This window comes from Saimiri boliviensis, chromosome 10 (assembly GCF_048565385.1).
Source record: "Saimiri boliviensis isolate mSaiBol1 chromosome 10, mSaiBol1.pri, whole genome shotgun sequence".
Classification (NCBI taxonomy): domain Eukaryota; kingdom Metazoa; phylum Chordata; class Mammalia; order Primates; family Cebidae; genus Saimiri; species Saimiri boliviensis.
The window spans coordinates 4,149,105-4,175,926 of NC_133458.1; the positions used below are offsets into that span (position 1 = coordinate 4,149,105).

Below are 26,822 nucleotides of genomic sequence, written 5' to 3' on the forward strand. Positions count from 1 at the left end.
TCACTCTCAGGCCGTAACAATTCTTGTTATTAGAATTTTTAGCAGGGCACACACAGTACACTGTTTGGCTTAAATCAGTTCCAAAGATGGTCAGATCTCTTAATTTCTAGCTTCGTCTTGACTACCCTTCAGATGTGTTGGATGTTGGTTTGCCACGGCTACTGTAACAAAGTGCCACATACTGGACAACTTAAACAATAGACATTCATTGTCTCCGTTCTGGAGGCCAGAAGTCCAAGATCAACATGATGGCTGGGCCATGCTTCCTCTGAAGGCATTAGGGGAGGGTCCTTCCCGGCCTCTTCCAGCTTCTGGTGTCTGCGGCAACTTTGGTGTTCCTCGGCTTCTAGACACCTCACTCCAGCCCTTGTCACGGTCACCACCTGGCGCTCTCCTGGGTGTCTGTGTTCAAATTTTCTTCTTCTTATATGAGCACCAGTGACTGGATTTAGGTCCCATCCTCATCCGATAGGACCTCATTTAATTATGTGGGCAAAGACCCCATTTCCAAATAAGGTCACGTTCTCAGGTACCAAGGGTTAAAATCTCAGTTAAGATTCAATATGTCTGTTTACCCACAATATGAGTGAACAGTTAATCCCATGCCTAGCTTGTCACAAAGCACTTAACTTTAACTAGCTGGTAAGCAATTTTCTTTTCTGTTATCGTAGCCACAGAATTATGCTAAGTCTCAAAGGTCCCAAGATCTTCATGTGCTAGACACAGAATATTATTTTTTATTATTCCCCATTTCTATCTTAAATCATCAGTTATTTAATATCCAAAATGTTCACTCATTTATCTGGCAGTATCAGTGGTTTCTCCTCTCCCTTCCGCAGCTGTTCCCTTCACACCCACTCCATCCAAGAGGTTTTCCCCAGCTATTCGGGCACACAGGGACCTCGTTTCTAAATCTCTGCTGCATTTCTACAGAATTCCACCAGTGTTCGGCTTGTGCATGCAAGTATTTGTTAGTTTTTTGAGAGCAGACACACTGTCTTAAGAATTGTTCATTGTCCCTATAAGGTTTTCCTGTCCATTACAGCAGGGTCACCACTGGGAGCAACACACTCAAATTAGGATCATCTGAGAAGGTTTATCAAGGGACCACTTACAAAGGTACGGAGAGTGAAGGGGCCTTCGGGGAGCCAGGTGAGCCTCTGCCATCCCCAGGTCCACGGGATGAGAGGAAGGAACGATTCCCAGAACCTGGAAGGAGAGACTTGTATAGAATGGGCTCCTCTGCCAGCACACGGCAAGCTGATGAGCAACTTGGGAAATCAACACCCTGTCCTCGCTCCTCCCCTGCTCACTTCCCAGCGTTCTGCTGAGATTCCCCATTGACCAAATTCAACTAGAAGCCAATGTGCAAAGGATTCTACTTATATAATCTGCTCAGGTTAGCTCCCAGGGGCAGAGAAAAAGGTGGAGCATGGTGGAGTACAGATCTGACATGGGGAGTAGGACAAATGGAACGTAGCCAACACATCCCCACAGGCCTCGGAGAAGTACCTCGTGTTTGCTTTTTAAGAAGAATGCTATTTATTTATTTAGAGACAGACTCTCACTCTGTTGCCCAGGCTGGGGTGCAGTGGCATGATCTCAGCTTACTACAGTCTCTGCCTCCCAGGTTCAAGCAATCCTTGTGCCTCAGCCTCCCAGGTAGCTGGGATTGCAGGTGTGCACCACCATGCCTGGCTCATTTTTTTGTATTTTCAGTAGAGATGGGTTTTTACCATGTTGGCCAGGCTGGAAAAAGAATATACTTAATCTTCTATGTTTAAAGCCAGTAATCCCAAATTCAACAAATATCTACTGAGTAGATAGGTTTTTTTTTTTAATTATCTTTGAGAATTTTGTTTCATATTATGTTGCACTCTCTAATCTTAATTTGTATAAGAATTCTTTTGAAAACCAAAAATGGCAAAAATTGGCAAGATACCATCAATGCCATTTTCTTTTCCTGGACACATAAGAAGACCACATGACCTCAGTCTCCCATGCAGCTTACAGAGGTGTCAGGAGACGAGGTTCTGGCCATTGGAAATGGCTGGAGGTATGTATGCCACTCTTGCTAGCCCAGCCGTAGAACCTGCAGCATGATACTCTATATGCTTTGTCCCCATCTGTTTAGCTGGCAAAGCCACATGATGACAGAAGCCAGGTCCCATTTGGAAGAAAGATGTCTGAAGGAGTTATATGCAAGAAACATTTTTTGTTTTTGAGATGGAGTCTAGATCTCTCACCCAGGCTGGAGTGCAGTGGTGCGATCTTGGCTCAGTGCAACCTCTGCCTCACTGGTTCAAACCGTTCTCGTGCTTCAGCCTCCCAAGTTGCTGGGATTACAGGCACATGCCACCATACCTGGCTAATTTCTTTATTTTTAGTAGAGACGAGGTTTCACCATGTTGGCCAGGCTGGTCTCGAACTCCTGACCTCAAGTGTTCCACCTGCCTTGGCCTCCCAAAGTGCTGGGATTACAGGTGTGGGTCACTGGGGCTGGCTGAAACTTTCAAAGTCTTAGTCCACTGAAATGTAATTACAACATGATCTTAACCCAGGTTTCTCAGCAGTGGCACTACTGACATTTTGCACAAGTTCTTTGTCATGGAGGACGGTCCTGTGCATTGCATGACGTTGAGCAGCTTCCTATCCTCTACCACTAGATGCCAGTGGCATCCCCTACCCCCTAGTTGTGACCACCAAAAATGTCTCCAGACATTGTCACATGTGCCACAGGGGGCTAAATTGCCCGTGGTTGAGAATCACTGATCCTTCTACTGCCCTGTTCTCAGTGTGATGGGAGACAGGTCTGGGACATCGTTTCTGACCTTAAAGGACAGAACATCATAATACATTATACAAGCATTTGTATTTTGAGATGATTTCTTCATTGGAGTACTGTAATTGCTACATTGGAAACAACAAACGTGCAACAATATAGAATTAAATATTGTACATTCAAACAGGGGAGTATTATGTGTCCATTAAGTGATATAGATCTATTACTTATTGACATGGAAAGACGGTCTTGATTGTTTTTAAGTGGCAGAGTATGTTGTATGATTTCTTTTACGGAAAAAATATTTATATGGAACAATGTATAGAAGGATTTCAATAGTGGTTGCTTCTGGGTATAGGATTTGGGGTAATTTACACTTTTTCGTAACTCGGGACTTCTAGTTTTCCAACATGGAATAGCGACATGACAGTGGTGCCAACTGTGCCGTGTAGTTCACTGATGGAATATTTCCTACAGAGAAGCAATGATCAAATTTTGAGTTCAGGTTCCCCTGCCATTAAACTATGACCTGTTTGTGCCTGCAACTTAAGTATTCTGACCCTTTCATGAGAAAGTTAAATGTTGTCTATGAATCCAAACCTAAGGTTTACTAAACATTAATAATATCTAACTTAAGGGATGTACAGCTAGCTGAACTGAACAGGAGAGATCGAGACTGAGACTGCTGTATACAATATAGAAATACATTTTTTAAAAGCCACTTGGAAATAATCTAAATAACTGCCTAGAGTTTCCACCAGTAGGTTCAATTTGAGTTAAATATCCCCAACTCTACTTAAAAAAAAAAAATTCTCACTTGTATTTTTCCTAGGCTCAGGTTATCTAACTTTGCAAAATAGAAAATGAGAAACATATTACCATATTTACTGGACTAGTATTGGCAGTAAGCAGGCTGTTTAATTCTCCAAAGGCTGATCATCAACAAAATGATCATGCTTTGAATTTACTTGGGGGAAGTCTAAAAATCATAATGCTCAGTGTCATATCTGGAAGTGGTATATGCTTCAAATTATAGAAAACAAATACAAAGCTTCTGTTTAATAAACTGCTAGTTATTACCCTACAAATGGATCATTCTTTATGTGTCACAAAACCGGTAATAAGAAATTTATTTAACTGTGAATAAGATACAGGAGTGTCAACATTATATTTTGTTCCATAAGCAAAATGGCCATTTTGGGGAAGATAATTTCTGTGAGTTTACCACTTGTCTTTAAACATTGACTTGCCATCTTTACATCCTCTGCTAGATGGGTTATTCTTCATGATGTCAGGGTGCCAGATTTTTAGACTTCCTCAGAACATCCTTTATCCACATGGCATTAATTTAAACATTTTTATTTTTCATTGTTGGTCGAGCAGTAGTATTTGAGACTTTCCGAGGTGTATTTTGTGTGGCACTGCCTCCAGCCCTTCCGGATGCTGCTCCTGTAAGATCCACTTGTGTGGACCGCTTCGCACAGTTCACATGTGATATTTTACGAATTCTGACAGGTTGATGGGGTTTTAAATAGATTTATTTGTTTATTTATTTAGAGATGCAGTTTCACTCTGCCACCCGAGCTGGAGTGCAGTGGTGTGATCTTGACTCACTGCAACCTCTGCCTCCCGGGTTCAAACGATTCTCCTGCCTCAGTTTCCCAAGTAGCTGGGATTACAAGCATACGCCACCGTGGCCAGCTAATTTTTACATTTTTAGTAGAGACTTGCATTTTTAGTTTCACCATGTTGGCCAGGCTGGTCTTGAACTCCTGATCTCAGGTGATCTGCCCACCTCGGCCTCCCAAAGTGCTGGGATTATAGGCGTAAGCCATTGTTCAGGCCTTAAATAGCAGATTTCTTAATCCCACAATTTACCTTATTGACTATCAGAACCTGAAGTAGGGTAAGCTTGTTCTTTGGAACATTACAACTTGCTTTCTTAATTCACAAAATAAAATACCTAGTTGAAGTCCACTTCAGGCCTTTTAACATAAAATCACCTACTTAGTTTGTGTTTACCCAAGAAAAACAAAAGGACAACCAGGCACCATGGCTTACACCTGCAACCCCAGCACTTTGGAAGGCTGAGGCAGGCGGATCATGAACGAGGTCAGCAGATCATGAGTCAGGAGTTCAAGACCAGACTGGCCAACACAGTAAAACTCCATCACTACTAAAAATATGAAAATTAGCTGGGTGTGCTGACACGCACTTGTAGAACCAGCTACTCGGGAGGCTGATGCAGGATAATCGCTTGATCCTGGGAGGTGGAGGTTACAGTGGGCCGAGATCACACCATTGCACTCCGTGGGTGATAGAGTGAGACCCTGTCTCAAAAAACAAAAGACAAAAGAAAAACCAAAAGGATAAATAAGTTCTCTCACACAGAAAGGATAAATAAGTTCTCTCACACAGAAAGGATAAATAAGTTCTCTCACACAGAAAGGATAAATAAGTTCTCTCACACAGGTCAATAAAAAGGCATGATCTGTATTTGGATCTACAGTATTTATTACACTGGTATGTTCCCAACATAGAACATAAAACATCATAATGAAAATATATACCAGAATATATCAAATATATTTTTAGGTAATTGAAGTTTTCCTGATTAGAAAGGATGTCATACAAAATTAAGGATGGATGATAAATTCTTGGTTTTTCCTTCAGGCAAGCACTCAGTGTTTTTAATTACAGGTTGAATAAACTTTATCTGAAATACTTGGGTCAAAAGTATTTCAGATATTTTTGACTTGGAATATTTGCATATATGTAATAAGATATCTTGGGGATGGGACTCAAGTCTAAATGGAAAATTCATTTGTCTCACATACACCTTACCTTACCCACATAGCCTGAAGGTAAGGTTATATATTTTAAATAATTTTGTGCATGAAACAAAGTTTTGATGGCATTTATTAAAAAAAATGTTTTCACTGTTTTGTTTTTAGAAAGGGTCTTGCTATACTGCCCAGGTTGGACTCAAATTCCTGGGCTTAAGCAATCCTCCTGCCTCAACCTCCCGAGGAGCTGGCACTACACAATCACACCTGGCTTGATTGTGATTTGACTGTGAACCAGTGTGACAGGAGGGCACGTGTGAAATTTTCCATTTGTGGGGTCATGTCAGCACTCAAAAAATTTCAAATTTTAGAGCATTTTAGACTTCAGATTTTCAGATTAGGAATGATCAACCTAAATTTGTAAAATAAATTTTTGAGCCTTAGAATTTCAGATTGTTCAAGAGACAAATGAGAAAGACTAAAAAAAAAAAAAAACCACACACACAAAAAAAACAGCAAACATTGGAATGATAAATCATTAAGTATATTTAAATGTGCGGTTTACCTTCTGCCTGTACAAAACCACTCACGACACACACAAATTTAAAGACAAAACTGTATTCACCTGATTAACAACAGATTGCATGTTGATCAACGAACCAACACAACTTTCATGTTAAAAAAAAAATGATAGAACAAAGGCCAACTTAAAGCCTGGAAAGTGATCTAATCTGTTACGTTAGTGTAGCACAGAGGAATTCTGAAAGCCTTTTCTTTGTTTTGAGTTGGAGTCCAGCTGCCGCCATCTCGGCCCACTGCAACTTCCCCCTTCCGGGTTCAAGCATTTCTCCTGCCTCAGCCACCAGAGTAGCTGGGATTACCGGCGCCCGCCACCACGCCAGGCTATATTTAGTAGCGACGGGGTTTCACCGTGTCGCCCAGCCTGGTCTCGATCTCCTGGCCCCATGATCCGCCCGCCTGCGCCTCCCAAAGCGCCCGGCCCCTTCTCTTTTTTAAAACCAGTTTCACTAACATTTACTTAAAAATGGTTTCCCGCGGGCGGGGCGCGGTGGCTCACGCCTGTCATCCCAGCACTTTGGGAGGCCGAGGCGGGTGGATCACGAGGTCAACATATCGAGACCATCCTGGTCAACATGGTGAAACCCTTTTGTATTTCTTTACTGAAAATACAAAAATTAGCTGGGCATGGTGGTGTGTGCCTGTAATCCCAGCTACTCGGGAGGCTGAGGCAGGAGAATTGCCTGAACCCAGGAGGCGGAGGTTGCAGTGAGCCGAGATCGCGCCATTGCACTCCAGCCTGGGCAACAAGAGCGAAACTCCGTCTCAAAAAAAAAAAAAAAAGTTTTCTGCTTGGCAGTAGTGACTTCAGGTCCGTGGGAAGGACACCGCGGGCCTGGTTCAGATTAATTTCACAAACAGTGCTCCAGTTTTAGGACCAGGTAATATTCCGATCATCACCCGGGAGCTTCTGGTCTCCGCTTTGTCGTGAGACGGGAAATAAAAACGGCCGCGTTCGTCATCCAGGCCCGATTTCTCCTCCCAACTTTCGGTCGCGCAGGTGTCTCGGGCAGGTGACCCCGAGGCCACTCTGCCGTGTCTGCGGACTTGTGGCGGAAGGCAGGCGAGGTGTGCATAAGAGCATGAGCCCTAGAACCGCCGCCGTGCAGCGCTGACCTGCCGAGCGGGGCTTCCCGGGGTTCCCGGGGCTGCAGGTGCAGCGCGGGCTCGGCCGTCTGGGACGCTCCGCCAGCGCGGACAGGGCGCGACGCCGGGGACCAGGCCCTGCCCTTCAGGACAGCGGGGCCCCAGGCCGTTCCCAGCAGGGGCGCCGAGGCACTACTCCAGGTCCGGCCGCGCTCTCGGCCACCGCGAACAGCCTGCGACCCCCAACCCCACTCCGCCCCGGGCCAATGAGCCCGAGGAGGCCGCGGCCCGGGCCCGGATCCGGATCCAGCTCCCGCTCCCGCGCCCGCTCCCGCGCCCGGTCCCGCAGCCCCGCCCCCTCCGCCGCGCGCATGCGCCGCTCTGGAGCAGCCGCGTGTGGTGACGGGAGGGGCCTGCCTGCTCCCCTCCTCCCCGCGACCGGCTCACTCCGGCCCCGCCGAGGGGGGCGCGGGTTTCCCCTCGTCCCAAGAGCTCCCGCCTTGCAGAGCGGTGGCCACGGAACCGCAAGGTTCGAAGCTAGTCCGCGGCTGTCAGCTCTCCGGGGACCGTGGGCGGCGGCACAGGCGCGGGGCGTCACCGGCGGCCGGGCGGCTCTTCGGCGCTCCCCCTCGGCGGCCGGAGCGGGATGGTGCGTCCCGCAGGGCGCGCGCGGCTCCCGCGCTTCGGGCGCTCGGCGCGGGCGCGGGCGGGGGCGCGGAGGGCGGGGGAGCGGACCCCGATTCGCAGGACCCGGCCCGGCCCGCGCGGGCAGGGCCGTTGGCGGGGCGAGCGGGGGCGCCGGGCACCGTGGGGGCCGCGGGCGGGGGGTGGGCGGGGCCGGGCGCCGCCGCGGAGCCTCCCGGGCCGCCGCGATCATGTCGGACCAGTCGCCCAAAGTTCCTGAGGAGATGTTCAGGGAGGTCAAGTATTACGCGGTGGGCGACATCGACCCGCAGGTACCGCGCCCGCGCCCGCCGCGGCTTCCCCCCGCGTCCGCGTCCGCGTCCCCGTCCCCGCTCCCGCCGCGGGCGCGCGCCGGGCGCAGAGCGTCGGGTCCGCCGAGGCCGCCGGCCTGACTGCGCGGAGGGCAGGGGCGGCCGCGGGGTGGGCGCGGGAGGCCGGGGCCCCGGGGAGGGCGGGCGCGCAGGGCGGCCCGGGCGGCGGGGACCGTGCGCCTCGGCCCCCGGTGCGCGCCGTGAGCCCGGGCCTGGGGCCCCGAGGTCGTCGCCCCGCGCCCAGCGGGCCCCCTCGCGCTCTGCTCCTTTCTTGAGCGTGGCCGGCGCGGGGTCGCGTCTCCCCTGGCCCGCGCCGGGCGTCGCGGCTCGGAGGACGAACGAGAGGTTGCGGGGATCCCCGGCCCGGGCAGCTCGCGCGGGGCTCCGGGGCTCGCTCGGCCGCGGGGGGCCGTGTCCTTGTCCCGGCGTGGCCGCCCCCGCCGCCCGGGCAGTCGCGGTTCTGAGCGGGGCCGAGGGGCGCTCCCCTCCAGCCTGCGTCCTTGCACGTGGGGGCCGGCGCTCGTCTTCCTTGATTTTCCCAGTCGGATGATTAATTTGACGGTACCCTGGTAACACCATCACATTACACATTTGATTTTGCGTAGTTTGGGCTCGTGCCGAAGACTCTTGTAGGTTTTCGTTCGTATTCCTATAATAATACATCTGTTTGATGTCACACAGTTAGCAGTCCCTGATAGGAATGCATCTTAGTGGAATATCCTCTTCAGGTTAATCTTCAGAACATTTCCTTCATAAAAGTTTAACTGTACGGTTTTTTTTTTTTAATGTTGCCTTGGGTGTGACATCAGTGGCGCCCACCTTGCAGGATGGGGGTGCCGAGTGATCAGAGTTAGGCCTGGAAGGCCGGAGACTAATATTTAGCAAATGAACTTGGCTGGTGTAGAAGACTGGCCTTGGCCTTCTTGAGGTTCGTCTTTGTATCTTAGTAACAACTTTCTTGGACCCTTTTGCGCTGTAACTTTAGGCCTGGCGTGGTTACTCAACGCTTGTAATCCCAGCACTTTGGGATGCCGAGGTAGGTGGATCACCAGAGGTCAGGAGTTCGAGACTCGCCCGGCCAACGTGGTAAAAACCCTTCTCTACCAAAAATACAAAAATTAGCCAGATGTGGTGGCGGGCGCCTGTAGTTGTAGCTACTCGGGAGGCTGAGGCAGGAGAATTGCCGGAACCCAGGAGCCTAAGGTTGCAGTGAGCGGAGATGGCGCCATTGCATTCCAGCCTGGGCGACCACAGCGAGAATCTATCTCACACACACGAAAAAGAGAAACATCTTGCTTCTCATTAAAAGAGTAAAACGGTTACTGAGCACAGAGTGATCAAAATGAGTGCCGTTAACAGTGTTATAACAGTCTTAGCTTTTTCCAGTATTGATGATGATTACCGGCCCCCCACTTTTTTTTTTTTTTTTTTTTTTTGCTATCCACCATTTTTCTCTGCCCCCTCCTTCCTACCCTTCCTGTTTGATTTTAGGACTTTGGCTCTTACAAGGCACTTGGACCAAATTTTACTTAAAACCTGGAACAAGTTGAACTAGAATCATATTTACTCAACTATGAATTAAATCTAAGCGCTTAAAAATGTCCTTGGCAAACCACTTTCGTCTGAAAGAGTGTATTTTCTGAAACGTTTAGAGTCTGGACATCTGATTCTCTGACTCTTCTGACTGTGGATTATAAGTTCACATGTAGACCGTCTAGTATGAGGCAGGCATGGCCTGGGTGGAAGGTATAACATAAAGGTGAAGAGGACATGGTACCTGCCCTTGAGCGCCCCCCATTGTTCGGGGAGGGAACACACTTGGGCACATCACAGTACGAGGGGTAGCAGATTTCTCCACTGGGGTGCAGAGCACACACCACTGAAATGTCACTAAGTAGGTGTCATTTCAGTTAGCTTTTGAGATAAGCAGAAGTTGGGAACATGAAGGAATATTTTCATGTGGAACGTGTGTGCTGAGGGATGAAGGCATTCGTGCATTTGGAATACATCAGGATGATCACTATATGTGGAACAGAGTGACATGAGATAAATCTATTAAGATATTCAGTAGTGTGGAGATGGAAATAAGCGCTTGGTTTTGGCATCCTCAAAGTCTGTGAAAACTGAATAAGTATTTTTGGTAGAGTGTCGGTGGAAGGAGCTGGTTTGCAGGGAGCTGAAGAGTGAATGGAAACTGAGAACAGAAAGGTTAGGCTCTTTCAGGAAATTTGCCCTGAGAAGAAAACAGAAGGTGCCAGAGGAGGAGAGGGCTGGGAGGGCTCTGTGTTGCATCACAAGCACACGGGAGGATGTGGGAGACTTCACTGTTTACAGGTGGAGGGAGCATAGCTGTGGACAGGGAGAGACTGGAATTAAAGACTCTTGAAGAAGGCGGTAGGATCAGAAAGACTGGAGGATAGGAAAAGGAGGGGTGTCTTTTCTGCAGACAGGTGGAACAGATGCATGAAGCTGAAGATGCTTAGAGGTCAAGGGAAGAAGTAAAGGAAAAGTGACCCCTGCTCAGCGATCGCTGTTTTTCACTTATTGAATATTGAGCCTCTGCCCTAGTTCATATCTGTTAGTGGTCAGTATAGTATTGTGAAAAGGTTGCCTAGCCTGAGGGTCACTTTATTTTATTATTATTATTTTGAGGTTGAAACAAAAGTTTTGTTTGTTTGTTTTTTGAGATGGAGTCTGGCTTTGTCGCCCAGGCTGCAGTGCAGTGGCACGATCTCAGCTCAGTGCAATCTCCACCTCCTGGGTGCAGGCAGTTCTCCTGCCTCAGCCTCTGGAGTAGCTGTGATTACAGGCACCCACCGGCACGCCTGGCTAATTTTTGTATTTTAGTAGAGACAGGGTTTCACTATGTTGGCCAGGTGGGTCTTGAACTCCTGACCTCAAGTGATCCACCTGCTTCAACCTCCCAAAGTGCTGGGATTACAGGTGTGAGCCACCACACCCAGCAGAACAAAAGCTTAATAAGTGAAAGAAGAAAGCTCTCTGCTGCAGAGAGGGTACCCAGAAGAGCGTTGCTTTTGTGGGTCACTTCAGCTTTTTGGGCACCATATCACTTTCACACTTGGTATTCATTGTCAGCTTAGACACTAGCCAGCTCCTCTGAAGCACTTGACTCAACTGTTCCTTCACCCTCGCTTCCTTGGCTTCTGTGGATGCTTCTCTCCTACAATACGTACTTCCCTACCTGGCCCTGAAGTATCAGTTGTGGTGTCCACTCTCTAGCTCCCCTCCCACTCTGCAATGGGATCACCTCATGGCTTTGGCTCCGGTCTGTGTAATATCTGATGACTTTTTGTTCGGTGAGATCCACTTCTTTTCCTAGCTGCAACTGGATGCCTGTTGCTGGATATTACACATGGCCCCTGCAGAACAGTGTGCCCACTCTAAAACATGTTCTTGCATCCCCCACCTGCCACCCTTCTAATATCTTCCTTAGTGAGTGGTCCTCGTATTCCCCTACCGTTTCAGTCTGGACTTTGCTCTTCTGCTTATACCTCTGCTAGACACCAAGGCTCGCCAGTTCGTTCTCATCTTCCGCCTTTCTGCCCCTCGCGACATCCCTTTAGTGGATGCCTCTTTGACCTGGGTTATTGCGCCTGTTTCTTAACAGGCCTCTTTAGTCACCCAGCTAGCCAAACCCAGGCAGCCAACCCAATCCATTCTTTTCACACATCATCTTTCTATGAAATCTGTGCTACTTTTCCTGTGTGAAATCCTTCAGTGTCCCTGCAGATACCCCAGAATGAAGCAGACTTTTTTGCATAGGGTGTTAGAAAGCCCTTTTATGGTCTGGTATGTATTCACCTGTTCGGTACCTTCAACACTGCCACCTCCTTGGTGTATGGAATTTTGCCTGACACCCAGACGTTCACAAGGGTTCTGCTCATTATCTCCTCTTTCAGAATCTTTCCTTAATTGTGGTGAAACTCCCCTTGCCCAGGAGTGCCGTGTGTGTTGGCCCTGCCACGGCAGTGACTGTGCTATGTCCTGGTCAGTCCAGCCCATCTGTCTGGAGGACACGCCATGTCCAGTACTTGACTCACAATAGCCTCTATTACTTGGTCAGTGAATCAAGATTTGCTGACTTTTATTATCCCCAGAAGTTTCATTGGCATATTATTCAGAGTAAAAGGCTGTTAGTTTTTATGTGGGAAATACGGCATATTTTATTAAAAATTTCCATTATGTCCAATAATTATATAAATCAAGAGTGCAGTACAGCGCTGTCCATTTTAACTTGTGTGGGTTTTCTTGTTTTTTAGGTTATTCAGCTTCTGAAAGCTGGAAAAGCGAAGGAAGTTTCCTACAATGCACTAGCCTCACACATAATTTCGGAGGATGGGGACAATCCAGAGGTTGGAGAAGCTCGGGAAGTCTTTGATTTACCTGTTGTAAAGGTCAGTAGTAAATACAATTTGTTTTATTTCTTTTCCTCGTGTGTCATGTAAGTACACATTGAAGTTTCAGTATAGCTCTTTTCAGGGTCTTTGCTAAAGTCCTGTTTTATTTTTTATTTTTTAACTTTTTTTTGAGACAGAGTCTCACTCTGTTGCCCAGGCTGGAGTGCAGTAGTGTGATCTCGGCTCACTGCAACCGCAGCCTCCGGGGTTCAAGCAAGTCTCCTGCCTCGGCCTCCTGAGTAGCTGGACTTACAGGCACCTGCCACCATGCCCAGCTAATGTTTGTGTTTTTATTAGAGACAAGGTTTTGCCATGTTGGCCAGGCTTGTCTTGAACTCCTGATCTCAAGTGATCCGACCTTGTCCTCCCAAAGTGCTGGAATTACAGGCATGAGCCACTGTGCCCAGACCTAAAGTCTCATTTTATGTGGAAAGTTGCCAGATAACTGTTGACATCTTTAACATCTCAGTCACTTTCTTACTTTCAGGCCCTTTCCGCTAAACCAAGTCAGAGCAACGGTTTCTGTATGTCATAAGTAATTCTGGGTCATCCTTTATGCCTGCTACAGAACTCACAGTATTACCACTGCCTGGAAGTTTTCTAAGCCAAGGCAATCTGTCATGGGAAACAGATCTGATGCCTTCAATCACATGGGTGTTTGAATTATTGTTAGAGTGTATTTGATTCAAAAAGTGGGCTAAGGCCTGTCAGGAGGTGACATTTAGGATGGAGTTACTTTCCACCCTCACCTTGGCAAGTGGTGCTGATTTCCGGTCAGCTGAAGGGGGTCCCCTGTCAACTGCATTGCTGACAAGGGTCACAGTGACCTTTAGTCACATTGTCCACCCAATAGTTGGCTGGACTGTATCCAACTTGACCGATGGGTAATGTATTGCAGAAAATAGGAGATTCAGCTGGTGGGAGAATTGTTCAGATGTTGTTTACCTGCTGTACTACTCTGTTAGGGCTAATAAGTTAGTTGACTTCTGTTGAAATGCATATTTTAAAAATGTGTTAAATTTTGTAATTCTGATGCTTCCATTTTATTTCAGATCTTCTCTACTAAGTATTTGTTTTAAAATAGTTCTATACCACTACCATTTTATTCCCTCTTCATGTTATTAAATACTTTGCCTTACAAAGAAATCAGTATGAAAGTTACTATGGTTTCATAATAACGGTGTTAGGAATTAAGAAAGATTGCCAGCCTGGTGCAGTGGCACTCACCTATAGTCCCAGCTGCTTGGTAGGCTGAGGTGGAAGGATTGCTTGAGGCCAGCAGTTCAAGGCTGCTATGCACTGTGATCACACCTGTGAATAGCTACCGGACTCCAGTCTGGCAACACAGTGAGACACTAAGCTCTCAAAAAAAAAAGAAATAGGGTAAAAAAAATAGAAAGATTGCTATTAAGTCAAATTGCAGGGCTAGCGAAGCCACCTGGCGTCTGGGAAGTGGTGACCTCCCCAGTACCCTGGTTTGGAAACTGCCTTGTAGGCTTTACAAACTTGAATTTCTTTTCTTTTCTTTTTTCTTTTTTTTTTTTTTTTTTTTTTCAGATGAAATATCACTTTGTTGTCCAGTGCAGTGGTATGATCTTTGCTCACTGCAACAACCACCTACCATGTTAAAGCTATTCTCAGATTAAAGCTGTTCTCGGATTTCAGCCTGCTAAGTAGCTGGGATTGCTGGGATTACTGGCAAACACCACCACGCCCAGCTAATTTTTGTATTTTTATTAAAGATGGGGTTTCACCATGTTGGTCAGGCGAACTCTTGACCCCAAGTGATCTGCCCACCTCGACCTCCCAAAGTGCTGGGATTACAGGTGTGAGCCACCATGCCTGGCCACAAACTCAAATTTTGAAAATAAATGTGAAAGTGGCTCTATCTGAAGAGAAGCTGTTTATAAACCACTCTCGAGACTGCTGTAGAAGTCAGAATGACTCTGAATTTGTGGTGGTAACAGTCACGCTCATGCACTGGTGGGCTTGTTTCAGCCTGGCCAGCTCAGAGCTACTGTGGATGCAGACCCCTTTGTGAAGACTTGACTATCAGCAGGTTTCCTGGTTCCTTTACCCAGTGCCCCAACAGGGATGAGGTCCTGAGCTGAGGCACCCTCTTCTTTGGAACATGTTTTTGTCCCTGGCTTGCTTCATTGTCCTGATTATAGGGACAATATCCCTGTCCCTCCCCCTTCCTACAAACTTTCTTTCTCTCAGACAATAGCCTGGAGCTATTGTCTCATTAAAGTGGCTTTGCATACCTTACTCAGATTTTATGTGAAAGGGCAATCTTACTAACACCTCGGTTATTGTTGCCAGGCCAACTATCTGAGGTAGTTCTTAAACCTGCCTGGCTCCAAACCCCTTTTTTGTAATAAATACTTTGTTAGCACCCCCCTTATTATCTAAAAATGAATCGATAGGTAAGCCAACCTTTAAAATACGTATATGTAAATTGTCCAAACTGAAATATGAAGGAAAAATAAAAGGAAAGTAAATAATAAGTATATATTTCATTGTGTAAACACTTGGGCGTAGCTGCTGCTATATGTAGAGTCACTGCCTGTACCTGCTGCAATTGCAGATTGATCTCATACCCCACAAGTGGGGTCGCCGCCGTGAGGTGGCATTTCAGAATGGTCATCAATTCCTGTAAAGTTCTGAGCTAAACAAAGCAGTCTTCCTTCATTTTACACGGTATTCACTTTCCTGGGAAAGTCAGTATATAATAAGGCTAAGTAAAAATACCGTTACTTGTACAATTAGCAGTTAGCTTCTAGGATTATCATCATTTTGCCAAGGTAGTTTACTGTATTCGAACCCAACTTTTCCCCCCTCTGGCTATAGTATTTTAAAATGAGTGACAGACATATTTCGTCTGTACCCAGTAGTATTCCAGCCTGCCTGTAATTTGTGGCAGCACCTGTATTGTGCGGGGACTGCTGTGTCACATTATGAGGTGGTAGAGGATTTCGGAGCTGATCCAGCAGTTTGCCTGCACTCTAAGATAGTTGGAGTAGATCCTAATATTCTTAGTTTGAACCTTACGGGCCTGTCTTAATTTTGGATCCTGCTGCTAATAGTTGAGTCTGAATTCAGCTGACTGAAGGCTGAGACCTGGTTCCCTAAGGCGTATCCCTTGGCCTTTACCTTGATATTAAGTTTGACAATACATTTTAAAAATAAGGCATTTTTATACACGGTGACAGTTTACCTATCATTTACATATTTGAATTTTATAAATGTTTAAAACTTTAGTGCCTTGCTTCTTTAGGCACCAAAACTTTAAAATTATTTTTTTAATTGAGGTATTTTTCTCAGTGGCCTTTGGGTATCATTGGAAATGTTAATTTTGCTGATTTGTAGTGGGCTTATTTTATGTAATTTTTTTAAAGTCACAATCTCCCAGGCTGAACTGCAGTGGCGTGCTCTTGGCTCACTGCAACCTCTGCCTCCTGGGTTCAAGTGATTCTCCTCTCTCAGCCTCCTGAGTAGCTGGGACTACAGGCCTGTGCCACCATGCCCTGCTAATTTGTGCATTTTTAATAGAGACGGGGTTTCATCATGTTGACCAGGCTGGTCTCAAACCTCTCACCTCAAGTGATCCATCCGCCTTGGCCTCCCAAAGTGCTGGGATTGGCCAGGTTTATTTTTATATATTGTTCTTTGCCTTTGGGATAAATAGTTCTTTTATTACTATGCTTTTATAGTTCTCCATTTCTGCTTCATACTGTGGCCTACTTCCTATCTTTGGATTACTTTATCTAAACTTATCTAAAGTAGGGCCTCAGAGTGATTCTCTTCTGCTTGGATGGGACTTTATGATAGCCAGCAGTCTTTAAACTGGGATATCCTACCCAAGCTCCCTGGGGGGAGATTTTCAGCATATATGCTGAGTGGATGGATGGTTGTAATGTGATGCATTTCCAGACTGGCCCTTCCTAAAAGCTGCCTGAGAACATACTTGTGGTCACAGCGGCCCCCTCCCACTTTATACAGGAATGATCAGACCTTCACCCATCCTAATCTTATCGTGCATTGCCCCAGGCTCTGAAATTTCACCAAGGACGACTAGCAAGACTCGTTTTTGGGACTCTTCTCTTAGCGCTCAAACTTGGGAGCTTGAGCAGAGAGGGGTTTCTGGGAGTCGCTGTCGAGAGAAAAGCTTGACCCACGTGAAGATGTCCTGAATGGAGAAGTGTCAAGGCCAATACAGATTCCTGATGCTGACCCGTTTTTTTAAATTTAACTGGAATTTTTCTAGGACTATCAAAAAATGTGAAGATATGTTGGATGAGGATTAAGTGCCTTCTTTCAGGTTTCCGTTAACTAATCCAATAACTTAGTTAAAACCTCTGGTAAAATGTCAAATCGTCATGAGATAATTATCCCAGCTATAGCTGTCAATCTTTATTTTATTTTATAAATTGTTTAATATTCCTCTTCTCATAGAAAATATGCTTATTTAAAGTCACACTGAAAAATTGTAGATGTCATCTAAAAAATGATAAGGGGGCAATTCATTGTCTGAAATTTATTTAAGGTGTACATAACAAAAATAGCTTGAAGATCATTAGCTTGGAAAATGAGTTGCAGGAGAGCAAAGACTGCTTTTCTCTTTTTCATTTTTATATCCCCATTGCCTTGTACCATCTCTGCATAAAATAGATTCTCAATAAATATTTGATGAATGAATTGATGGGTGGGTAATGAGTATATATGTATATTTCAGTTGCCTGAAGTTTCTGGAAATGAGCTGCCTTCCAGAATGTAGTAATGGGGGCATTACAACATTTTTAGATAGTAATTTTGTGAAGTAGAGCTATCAGGGTAATGATTTGTGTAATTATAAAAATTAAACATAAAAACAAGATATTTTTTGAAAAATATAAATTACCCAGAAAGGTAGTAATTAATCTGTTTTATAATTAATCTCAGTTTTAGAGTTCATAAAAAGATTCTCAGGCAGTGAGAAATAATATTTATGGCTTACAAACATTGTATGTATTTGACTTCACTAAAACAAACAAACAAAAACCTCATATGAGTTTGGACTTGATTAAATTTGGGATTCAAAAAAGGAGTAGCTGAGGGGCTGTCTGTGCTCTGGCCGAGGGGGAGGCGGTGGTGGGGCAGGATGGGTGGCAATTCCCCTGTCCTTCTAGTCATGGGGTCAGCAGTAATAAGTGTGTAAACCTGAAACTTAAATGTTTATACGTATTTTTTTTTTAAATATGGTAGTACTTTATTCTATGATTGGGTTTTTCGTCTTGGGCATTAGTAACTAATCTTTGACTATGATATTTCTGTTTGAATATGCATACTTGTAATCTGGATGTTTTAAAATACGTTATAACAGAGCCTTTTAATTTCTAAGAACAACACTAGTAAAATAATAACATGCCACTTGTAAATTGAGAATACTTTTTGATTTAATCTTTTCTTTTTCAGCCTTCTTGGGTGATTCTGTCCGTTCAGTGTGGAGCTCTTTTGCCGTATCCTTTTTGTGGAGTGGGGAGGAGAAAAAGGGTAACTGGGTTTAGGACTGAAAGAAATTATAGTTACGGAGTGAAAAGTGGATTCATTTGTTAGGACAGATTGTTTTGTCTGCATCTTATATTCCTACTATTTTTCATCCTGTTTCAAATTTTCTGTACCTGATCCTTGTCATTACTCATGTTGAAAGGGGCCTCAGCTGTGACAAGCAGCTTTAGGCCGGAGCTGGAGGCAGGAGTTTGGTTCTCTTCAGCTTTTGTGGTGATAGCTAGATGAGGAATATTACTAAAATTCTAAGTCTATGTGACCAAATCATGAATTGTTTGAAGAGTAAATTGGGGAAGAAAACATGCGAAGAAAATTTTTAGTTTTATACATTGTTAATCCTCTTAATTGCATTGGGTAGGAGGAGTGTGAATTCAGCTCCCGTGTGCTGTGGGCTGAGTACTGAAAATAGAGTGGTGCAGCAGAGCATTTCTGCCCTCAGGGAGCTTCCTTGCTTGCCTTCTTTGCTCGTGGAGCATTTCTTGGGTGTGCGCCTGCCCTGGCGTTGTGTCAGGAGTCAGAAATGAGGCGTTCTGCAGCCCTGCTGTTTACTCCCCTAGGCCTGGTGGCTCCTTTTTCATCCTGAAAGGATGATGCTTTACTGGACTGTGACTCCAAGTGTAACTGCTTGTGGAAATTATTTTCTTTTGCAAGTACCTGATACCCATACAGTTGCTAAAATTTTAGACCTGGCAAGATACTTTGTCATGTACTCTATTTTATTTTGCAGCTATGCCAGGCAGTTCTCTTGAATGCCCTTATTACCCATTGAATCAATGCAGATGGAAGGAAACTTATTATAATGAAATATTTATAGAGAACCACAGAGAGACAGAAAACATCCCTCTGCAAGCAGTTCTTGGAGGATGTGTAGAACTTTAGCAACTCCACCTCAGAGGTTCTAATATTTCTTGTACGTAGCTTAAAGAGTTGAAGGAAATTAATTCCTGTTTTTTTTTTTTGTTATTATTTTTGTAAGAAGTGAAAAAGATTGGGAATAGAGCTAAGAGGCTAATTTTGCTGTACTAGATCATTTACTCTCTGTACAAGACTCCTTAAGAAGCTGGAATCTTTTTTTTTTTTTTTTTTTTTTTTTTTTTTTGAGACGGATTCTTGTTCTGTTGCCCAGACTGTAGTACAGTGGTGCGATTTCGGTTCACCGCAACCTCCGTCTCTGGGGTTCAAGAGATTCTCCTGGCCTCAGCCTCCCGAGTAGCTGGGACGACAGGTATGCGCCACCATGCCCAGCTGATTTTTATATTAGTAGTAGAGACGGGGTTTCACCGTGTTGGCCAGAATAGCCTCGATCTCTAGACCTCGTGATCTGCCCATCTTGGCCTCCCAAAGTGCTGGGATTACAGGGGTGAGGCACCGCGCCTGGCTGTTGGGATCTTCTGTGAGCTCTTACTTGCCTATCCATAAGAACAAACAATGGAGCCCCAGAGACTTACTGGTAGTCAGTGTGCTCTGAGATTTGCCTTTGTTAATGTTTCCCCAAATCTTTGGAAGAAGAAAGTCCATGAGCTAACGTAGGAAGAGGATGGAAACAGATCTTGGATAATGGGGCTGAAGGCATCAGATTGCAGTCTACAGAGTTTTTTATGGTCAGGGACGTCTCAAGTATTTATAAGAGTCATCTGTATACCTCTATAGGAGACTTCAAAATTGGAATAGAATTTTTAAGCTGATCTTTTTCTTGATTCACCTATCTCAATATGCGTATTTTTCCACTATAGGGAAAGAGAAGTACTACTTTGACCCATTTTGAATTCTACACACTCTAAATTATTCAAAAACAGTCATTGATTGCTCTGAATAGACTATGAATTACAGGCACATATAGATCATAACTGCCTTGTGTCTTGTTAAATTCCCAGTGTGTGATGTGTTATAAGTGCTCATTAGTGATTTTGAATGAATTTTTAAGATCAGCTTTAGAAATAGGAAGGATCTTTGGAATCATACGTTCCAACTTCTGTTCCAAAAAAGGGGAAATTGAAGGTCACAGTTGTCTTGCCTGAGTTCACAAAGTTAGCAGAGATAATAAAGCTAGACCTCAATCAAGCTCTTTTATGAAGGAGTCTTCCTACTGTGCAACAGAAGCAGTCACAATGTTTCATTCTAAAAGAAACTTAAAACATTTTAATTTTGCTTTTAAAATAACTGCTATGCCATATGTGTGTATGTATGTGTATATGTATGTGTGTGTTTATACGTGTGTATATAGTTAGCTAGCTATCAGAGGTCAAAAGGCTTCCCCCTGTCAAGTATATTTTATCCATTTGATTTATGGTATAAGTGGACAGATTAGATTTCAAAATGTACTTTACAGAAGAGCACTCAGCCACTTCTCTTGGATTCCATTCTGCCCTGTACTCTTCTTTGGCTATCTTAAGTCTGTCCCTTTCCTAAATTGACTGAGTGGGGGTGGAGAGGGGTGGGTAATATCTGTTAGTGAAGTACAGGTTGCACTGATCTTGTTTCATTGTAATCTTAATAACTGTCAAACAGAGTAAATGGTTTTTCTCCAGAATCATGTCAAATTTTTTTTGGAATCACTGCCTGCCTTTCTCAGGTAAGCATGGTTACAGTTAGTCTTGAGTTATTTATATGTGACACTTCTGAGTTTTTGTATGATTGGATTTATGAGCTCTCTGTTAACCTGTTTTAGAGAAGCTGTTTCCTAAACTGACTTTATATTTAATATGAACTCATGACACTTAAAATTATTTAAATATTCATGCTTGCTTTTAAGATTTCAAATTTCCGACGGGTAAAAATGGTCTTTCTTATTTAAAAAATTACAAAGGTTTAGAACTTCAATATGAAAAAAATATTAAAAATAAAATTAAAACATACGGAAAATTCAGTTTGAAATACAGGCAAAGAATTTTCTTAAAAAATAAAGGGATGATATAGAGCAATAAGAATAAAAAAGACCTTAACAGATAAGGCAGAGAAATGAATTTAGAAGCTATAAAGAGGAATTACTAATACTATAACAAAATAGTTGATACACTTTATAATCAAAGATATGAATATTTTAATAGCAGTGAGATAAGAATTTTTGCTCCTCGAATTTCTAGCAGTGTGTTCAGTGCTGGTGGAGATGCTGAGGACAGACACTCGAGCTTCCTGCCTGCAGGAAGGGGAGTCAGTGCAGCAGCTTCCTAGGAAAGGGGAACAGCGTAAAGAGCCTTAAAATGCTTCTTTCATTTTCACCTGCATTTCTGTTATGTTTAGAAATGTATCCCGAGTTGATAGAAGTAAAGACAGACTGACACATAAAGGTGCTCACACTTACTTATAAGCATAATTTGTAGGATGGTAAAATTGGAAACAATCAGATCATCTACTATTTGACAATGTTTGAGAAGCCTGTTCTGTATACATACACAGTAGTCTAGCTACTCGGCTATTTTTGAATTCTGTTTTATGAACACATGTAAAGACATGGGAAATGTTTTAAGTGGCAAAAGCAGGCCGTAGCATGGGTATGTATAGTATTACACCAACCAAATAAAGTATATAAGAGATATCTGAAATGAGGAACCAAAATGTTAACAGTGGTTAGTTCTGGGTATCTGAATATTTAATATTTCTTTATTGTATTTTGTTTTTCTAACCCCCAGCTAAGAAAAACCTCAAATCATAGTAAAAAACTATTAGAAAAAAATCAAGTTGTTATTGTTTAAAGTCTTTTTAAAATTACGTGGAGTAATTTGTTTAAAATCAGTGGTCCTTAGGAAGGTAAAAGTTCACCGTAGAATATCCCATCTCACTTGACCTGACAGTCCTCATCCAAGGCTGTTATTTTGGTGCTCAGAGGTGGTAATTTTGAGAAAGTGTTTCGTCGTCTTTCTCTATACACACCTTTGAGACGGGGTGCATCCAACCAAGTTATTAGGTGAGATGGAAAGAAATTTGGTCATAATCTTGTTTTTCCTTATGCTTTTGTGATAGACGATTATGGAGCTGGGTAGTATCTGATTTAGCGTTGTTAGGTTTTGGCCAGGCTCAGCAGTTAATACAAAGGATATCACTAGTCTAAACTTGATCCCTCTCCTCTGTCCAAGCAATAAGTAAATATATCTGTGGTTACCGTGTTTTTGTTTCTGTCTCTTGTATTCTGGAAGTTCTCTAAAATCCTGTTTTTGTTTTTGTGACATCAATTTGATGGAGATCCTTCAAATAGCAAACTTGGCTTTTTTAAAACTCTCTTTAACAGGAATTTTGTTGGTATTTGTGTTTTGCAGTCTTTTTTCATATCTGTTATAAATGTATGTTTACATGAATGATCTTTAAAGTTGGCTATAATGAGAACACCTTTTAAATGCTGGGTGCTATGGTTACATGTAATTTTTATTGTTTTCCTCTACTTCTCTGTATGTTCCAAATTTACAATCAGCGTATCAGGAAAGTTTTAAAAATGAAAGCATTACTACTTATGTATAAACACAGTGTTCTTTGGCTAAAATTGAATTTTTAAATTTAATTTTATTTGCACTGGTTGGATTTCTGGGCTTCAGAGACTCAGAGCCAACTATCCAGAAAAGATTCCAATTGAGTAAGAAAGGGAGAGAGAAAGAAGGGCCATGCTGAGTTTGGGACAGGGAGTCCTGTGGGCGTTTTTTAGAGATGAAGGTCACAATGACATAGGATTTTGAAGACTCGATTTGGTGAAATAAATAAGAAAATCAAAAGTATGTGAATATGAGATGATTATAGAGTTTCAAATGAGGTAATTAGACACTGTTAAATATTAACTATGAGTTTAGCACCAGAGAATATTATTAGTCTTCCAAAGAACTAATAGTTATGTTTAACAGAGTTTATATTTGTAATAGATTGTAATATAATAGACATAACGAATCAGGTTATAGTATAGACATACATACATGATACATGTATGACAGGAGGCACAGGCATGACTGTATGAGCTTAGGAAAGAGGGCATTGTTCTGGATTGTGAGGCAAGGAGCCTTGATAGAGAGGGTGTGAGGCAAGGAGCCTTGATAGAGAGGGTGTGAGGCAAGGAGCCTTGATAGAGAGGGTGGCAGGTCTGGGCGGCCCAGAAAGAATCGGCAGAATTGGAGGACACGGGGCAGGAAGGAAGGCATTCTGCATAGAGCAAGGTGGAGTGAGAAGTCAGCAGTGCACAAGAGGCTGGGTAAGACGATATCAGTGTCAGCTAAGGGCATGCATTGGCGTGTAGAAGAAAAAGTGGTCAGGCAGCTAGATGGGTAGAGATGCTGGGAAACCAAGGTGTATGAGTTTGAAGTGGGTAAAGTAGGTAGCAGGATGTTTCATTGCTCTTTTTTTCTCATAATTTAATTTTGGATTACAAATACTTACCTCAGAAAACTTGGGAAACATAAAAGCAAACAAAATTAGAATCACTTGTGATCATTGCAGGTAAACTGGTTTAGGAGCTCTGGATGTGACTTGCAGGGCAGGACAGAGGCTGGAGTTTTAACAAATGGAGATTGGATTTGGTGGAGATGCTGAGGGCAGACACTCAAGCTTCCTGCCTGCAGGAACAACATGGGACTTAGCAAGTACAACATGGGACTTAGCAACAGATGGGACTCAGCAGGGATTGGGGGCGTGGGATGCTGTGAAAAGAATGAGAAGCCGATGCTTACTGTATACCTCCCTGTGCCAGGTCCCATGGCGGATGCCTTCACATGGGGATCAGGAGCCAAAGATTATGTCATTGTTTCAGGCGGGGAGCACCAGGCAAGTGGCAGCATCACTGATGGAGCTGGGAAATAGAGAGGAGCCTGATTGGCGAGGAGAGATGATGATGTTGGTTTGAAACACACTTTGGGCTGTTGATCAGGTATGGAGGTGTAGGAACTTGGAGATTCTGTGGCATGAAGGAAATTCCTGCAGAGCATAATAGAGAGAGAAGCAGATAACTGGGAATCGAGCCTTGGATAGCGGGCATTGTTAGAGAGATTTGGGGAGGAATAAAAGAAGGAGCTTGAAAACAGAGATGATACTGGAGGAGCAGGATATTATTTTTAGAAGCCAAGATAAAATCAGACTTAATCATTTTTATTTTTATTGCTGGGAAATAACAAGCTAGGTAGAGATTTAGAACATGAATTGGTAGGAGGTAGTCGTACATAGGTTTGTGTGTATCCTCAGTCCTATTCTGTAACCCAGGAAGAGGAGGAAAAGGATGATAGAAACTGATACAGGAATATCAGCTGGCTCAGTCGCAGGCTGAGGGGTCTAAGTAGATGTTGGGTTCTCATGATGAAGTCACCGGTGTAGTCACTGTGGGAATAGGAAGATGGATATCCATAAAGAAACAACTGGGTGAGCAAACTGGTCAGAAAACATGAAGAGCTCGATTCTTAGCAGTGGAATAGTGTCATTTGATTGTGTGGTCTGGGAAGGGGCCCTGCTGGTGACAAACTGGGCAGACGCACTGCTCACCCACTGTCAGATGAAAGGTCCAATTTTACCTTGGTGCTAAACTTATCAAGGGGAGTGACTGGGTCAATGGACAAAAGGGTTAATTTGTTAGCGAGATCCTTGATAGTGTTCTATATCCTTTTAGCAAATTCAGTGGAGAAGAAGATTCACCTCCAGAATCAGTGTGATCTTTATGGGCTTACTATACTTACCGCAGTTCATCGCTTAGCATGATGAATTGACATCCCCAGTGTGTCATGGGGTAAAATAAATGCATTTCTTTTAAGTTGAGAAACCTTGTGCAAATAGGGATGGGGAAGACTTTAATAGTCACTTCTATGAAGAAACCCTGGAAATAGTTTAAGAAAAGTGCATTGGGAGCACGAATATTTTGTGGTTGCTAAAAAAAATATGTTATTTCGGTTTTAAGATATGTTAACAAACATATGTACAGTGTGCAGCTAAGGGACTTTGGTCCAACAAATCCTTGATGGGCACTTCCTTTGTGACAGGAGCGGTGCAAAGGGGTACACATTAATTAAGATGCAATTTATCTCTCAGTAAACATACAGCCTAGGAGGGGACAGACCATGGGCAAATACGTTATGCTGCAACATACGCAAAAAGGAAAGTGGGCACCAGGTACAGAAACAGGGAGTGCTCACGGTGGTTATTCTGAATGGATTGGAGACTGTCAGAGGGATCTGCACCTTTTCTGCACACTGGGACACACACGCTCACATGCACACGCCAGGCAGGACCCCAGCTTTACAAAAGGACTGTTTGCTTGGTGGTTCTCAGTGACCTTCTGTCTTTTCCCCGTCAGGGTGTTGATACAAGCTGGAGCTCTTTGTTGGAGTCTTCCAGAGCTCTCCCAGGGAGAGGTAGGGAAGGGAGCTTGTCCAGCAGAAGTTGGGAAGCACAGAGATCATCTGCCTTCTTCTGACCCGGTATTGATGCAGGCTGAGGCCTCTGTTGTAATGTGCTGGGTAGGTTTTGGGGAATAGGTCAAGAGTGTAATGGAGAGCCTGGCCAGGTCATGATTTAAATCTAGAAGACTAAAAAGTCCTTTCCATTCTGTATCTCAATCAACAGTATTTCTTGACTGCCTACCCATGTGCCTTGCACTGTACTAGGTACTATGACAAATCTCAGAGAAGTTTAGGACATTATGTAAGACTCTTTCATAAGGAATGTTAAAGTTCATAATTAAGACTGGACAAGGAGAAAATCCTGGAAGGTAGAATCAAGGAGTGTTTTATTGGGGGTGGTAAGGCCTGAAGGAGAAGGGAGTGTTCCTGATTGGTTTAAAGGAAAGTTTTATTCCCTGGGGCACAGACTTGAAATTCTAGTCCTCTGCTCCTGGTTGCTTTGGAGTATAGTTGGGAGGACAGACAAGCAAGCAGATAGTTGTAGAGTGTAAGAAGTATTTAGATTTTTGTCCAGCTTGCTGTGGGAGTACAGTGGTAACGCTACCTGAGCCAAGTCTTAGAGGAGGAGGGCTGAGGGTGGGCACGGCTGGGGCACGGGGCAAGCAGAACGTGATGAGGACTGCAGTGCATGCGGGGCAGTGCCAGTGGGCAGGAGGAGGCGGTCAGGAGCCAGCCAGACAGGAAGGGCCCGGGCACCACAGGAGAGTCTTTGGGGTTTAGCCTTATAGCACTGAGGAGACATCAAAGGTTTATTGGCCAACATGATAAGATTGGTATTTTGGAAAGATGGATTTTAAAAAAGAAAAGCACTTTCCCCAATTATAAAATTAATGCTTTTGAAAATTTGGAAAATACAGAAAAGTATAAAAATGAAAATAAAACTGTCCCCATAATCCTGTCACCACTAAGTAACTTGTTAACATTTTGGTGTGGAAAGAGCATTCTTAATTATTAATGGTGCTGGTGGAGGTTCATTAAATGAGCTGGTATGGATGTTCAAAGTCATTTAATCCAAACGTATATCAGTGAAGAAGCTGGGTTATGGAAGTTTTCCAAGTTGACGTAAGCTAGTTATTGGAGGCATTGTGTTAATTGCAGGTCGCCTCCATTCCTCCCTAAGTGATGTTCTTTCCACAGCAATATATTGCACCCTGTTGAGGTCTCCGCCTGTGATACAGGCCACATAGGGTATAGGACTAGATCTACTTCAGTCAGTGAAATAAAAAGAATATTTAGCTGAACGCATAGGCAAATCTTGGTAATAAAGGCATCTC

The 26,822-nt window shown here is 43.9% G+C and overlaps 1 protein-coding gene across 7 annotated transcripts in view; it reads left to right on the forward strand.

Moving 5' to 3' along the window:
* The first annotated feature begins 7,669 nt into the window (after window positions 1-7,669).
* PAXIP1 (PAX interacting protein 1) overlaps window positions 7,670-26,822 on the forward strand; it is a 60,475-nt gene continuing 41,322 nt past the window's right edge. For 2 of the 7 annotated variants that reach the window (XM_074378861.1, XM_039472698.2), the window contains exons 1-4: window positions 8,050-8,189; window positions 12,509-12,643; window positions 18,101-18,144; window positions 20,702-20,765. In XM_074378861.1, coding sequence (XP_074234962.1) covers window positions 8,109-8,189; window positions 12,509-12,643; window positions 18,101-18,144; window positions 20,702-20,765 — 324 coding nt within the window. In that variant the 5' untranslated portion in view covers window positions 8,050-8,108. Of the gene's footprint in view, window positions 7,763-7,796; window positions 7,883-7,913; window positions 8,190-12,508; window positions 12,644-18,100; window positions 18,145-20,701; window positions 20,766-25,442; window positions 25,606-26,822 lie in introns of those variants that run through there. The other 5 variants (XM_074378864.1, XM_039472696.2, XM_039472695.2 and 2 more) reach the window with 5 other exon arrangements.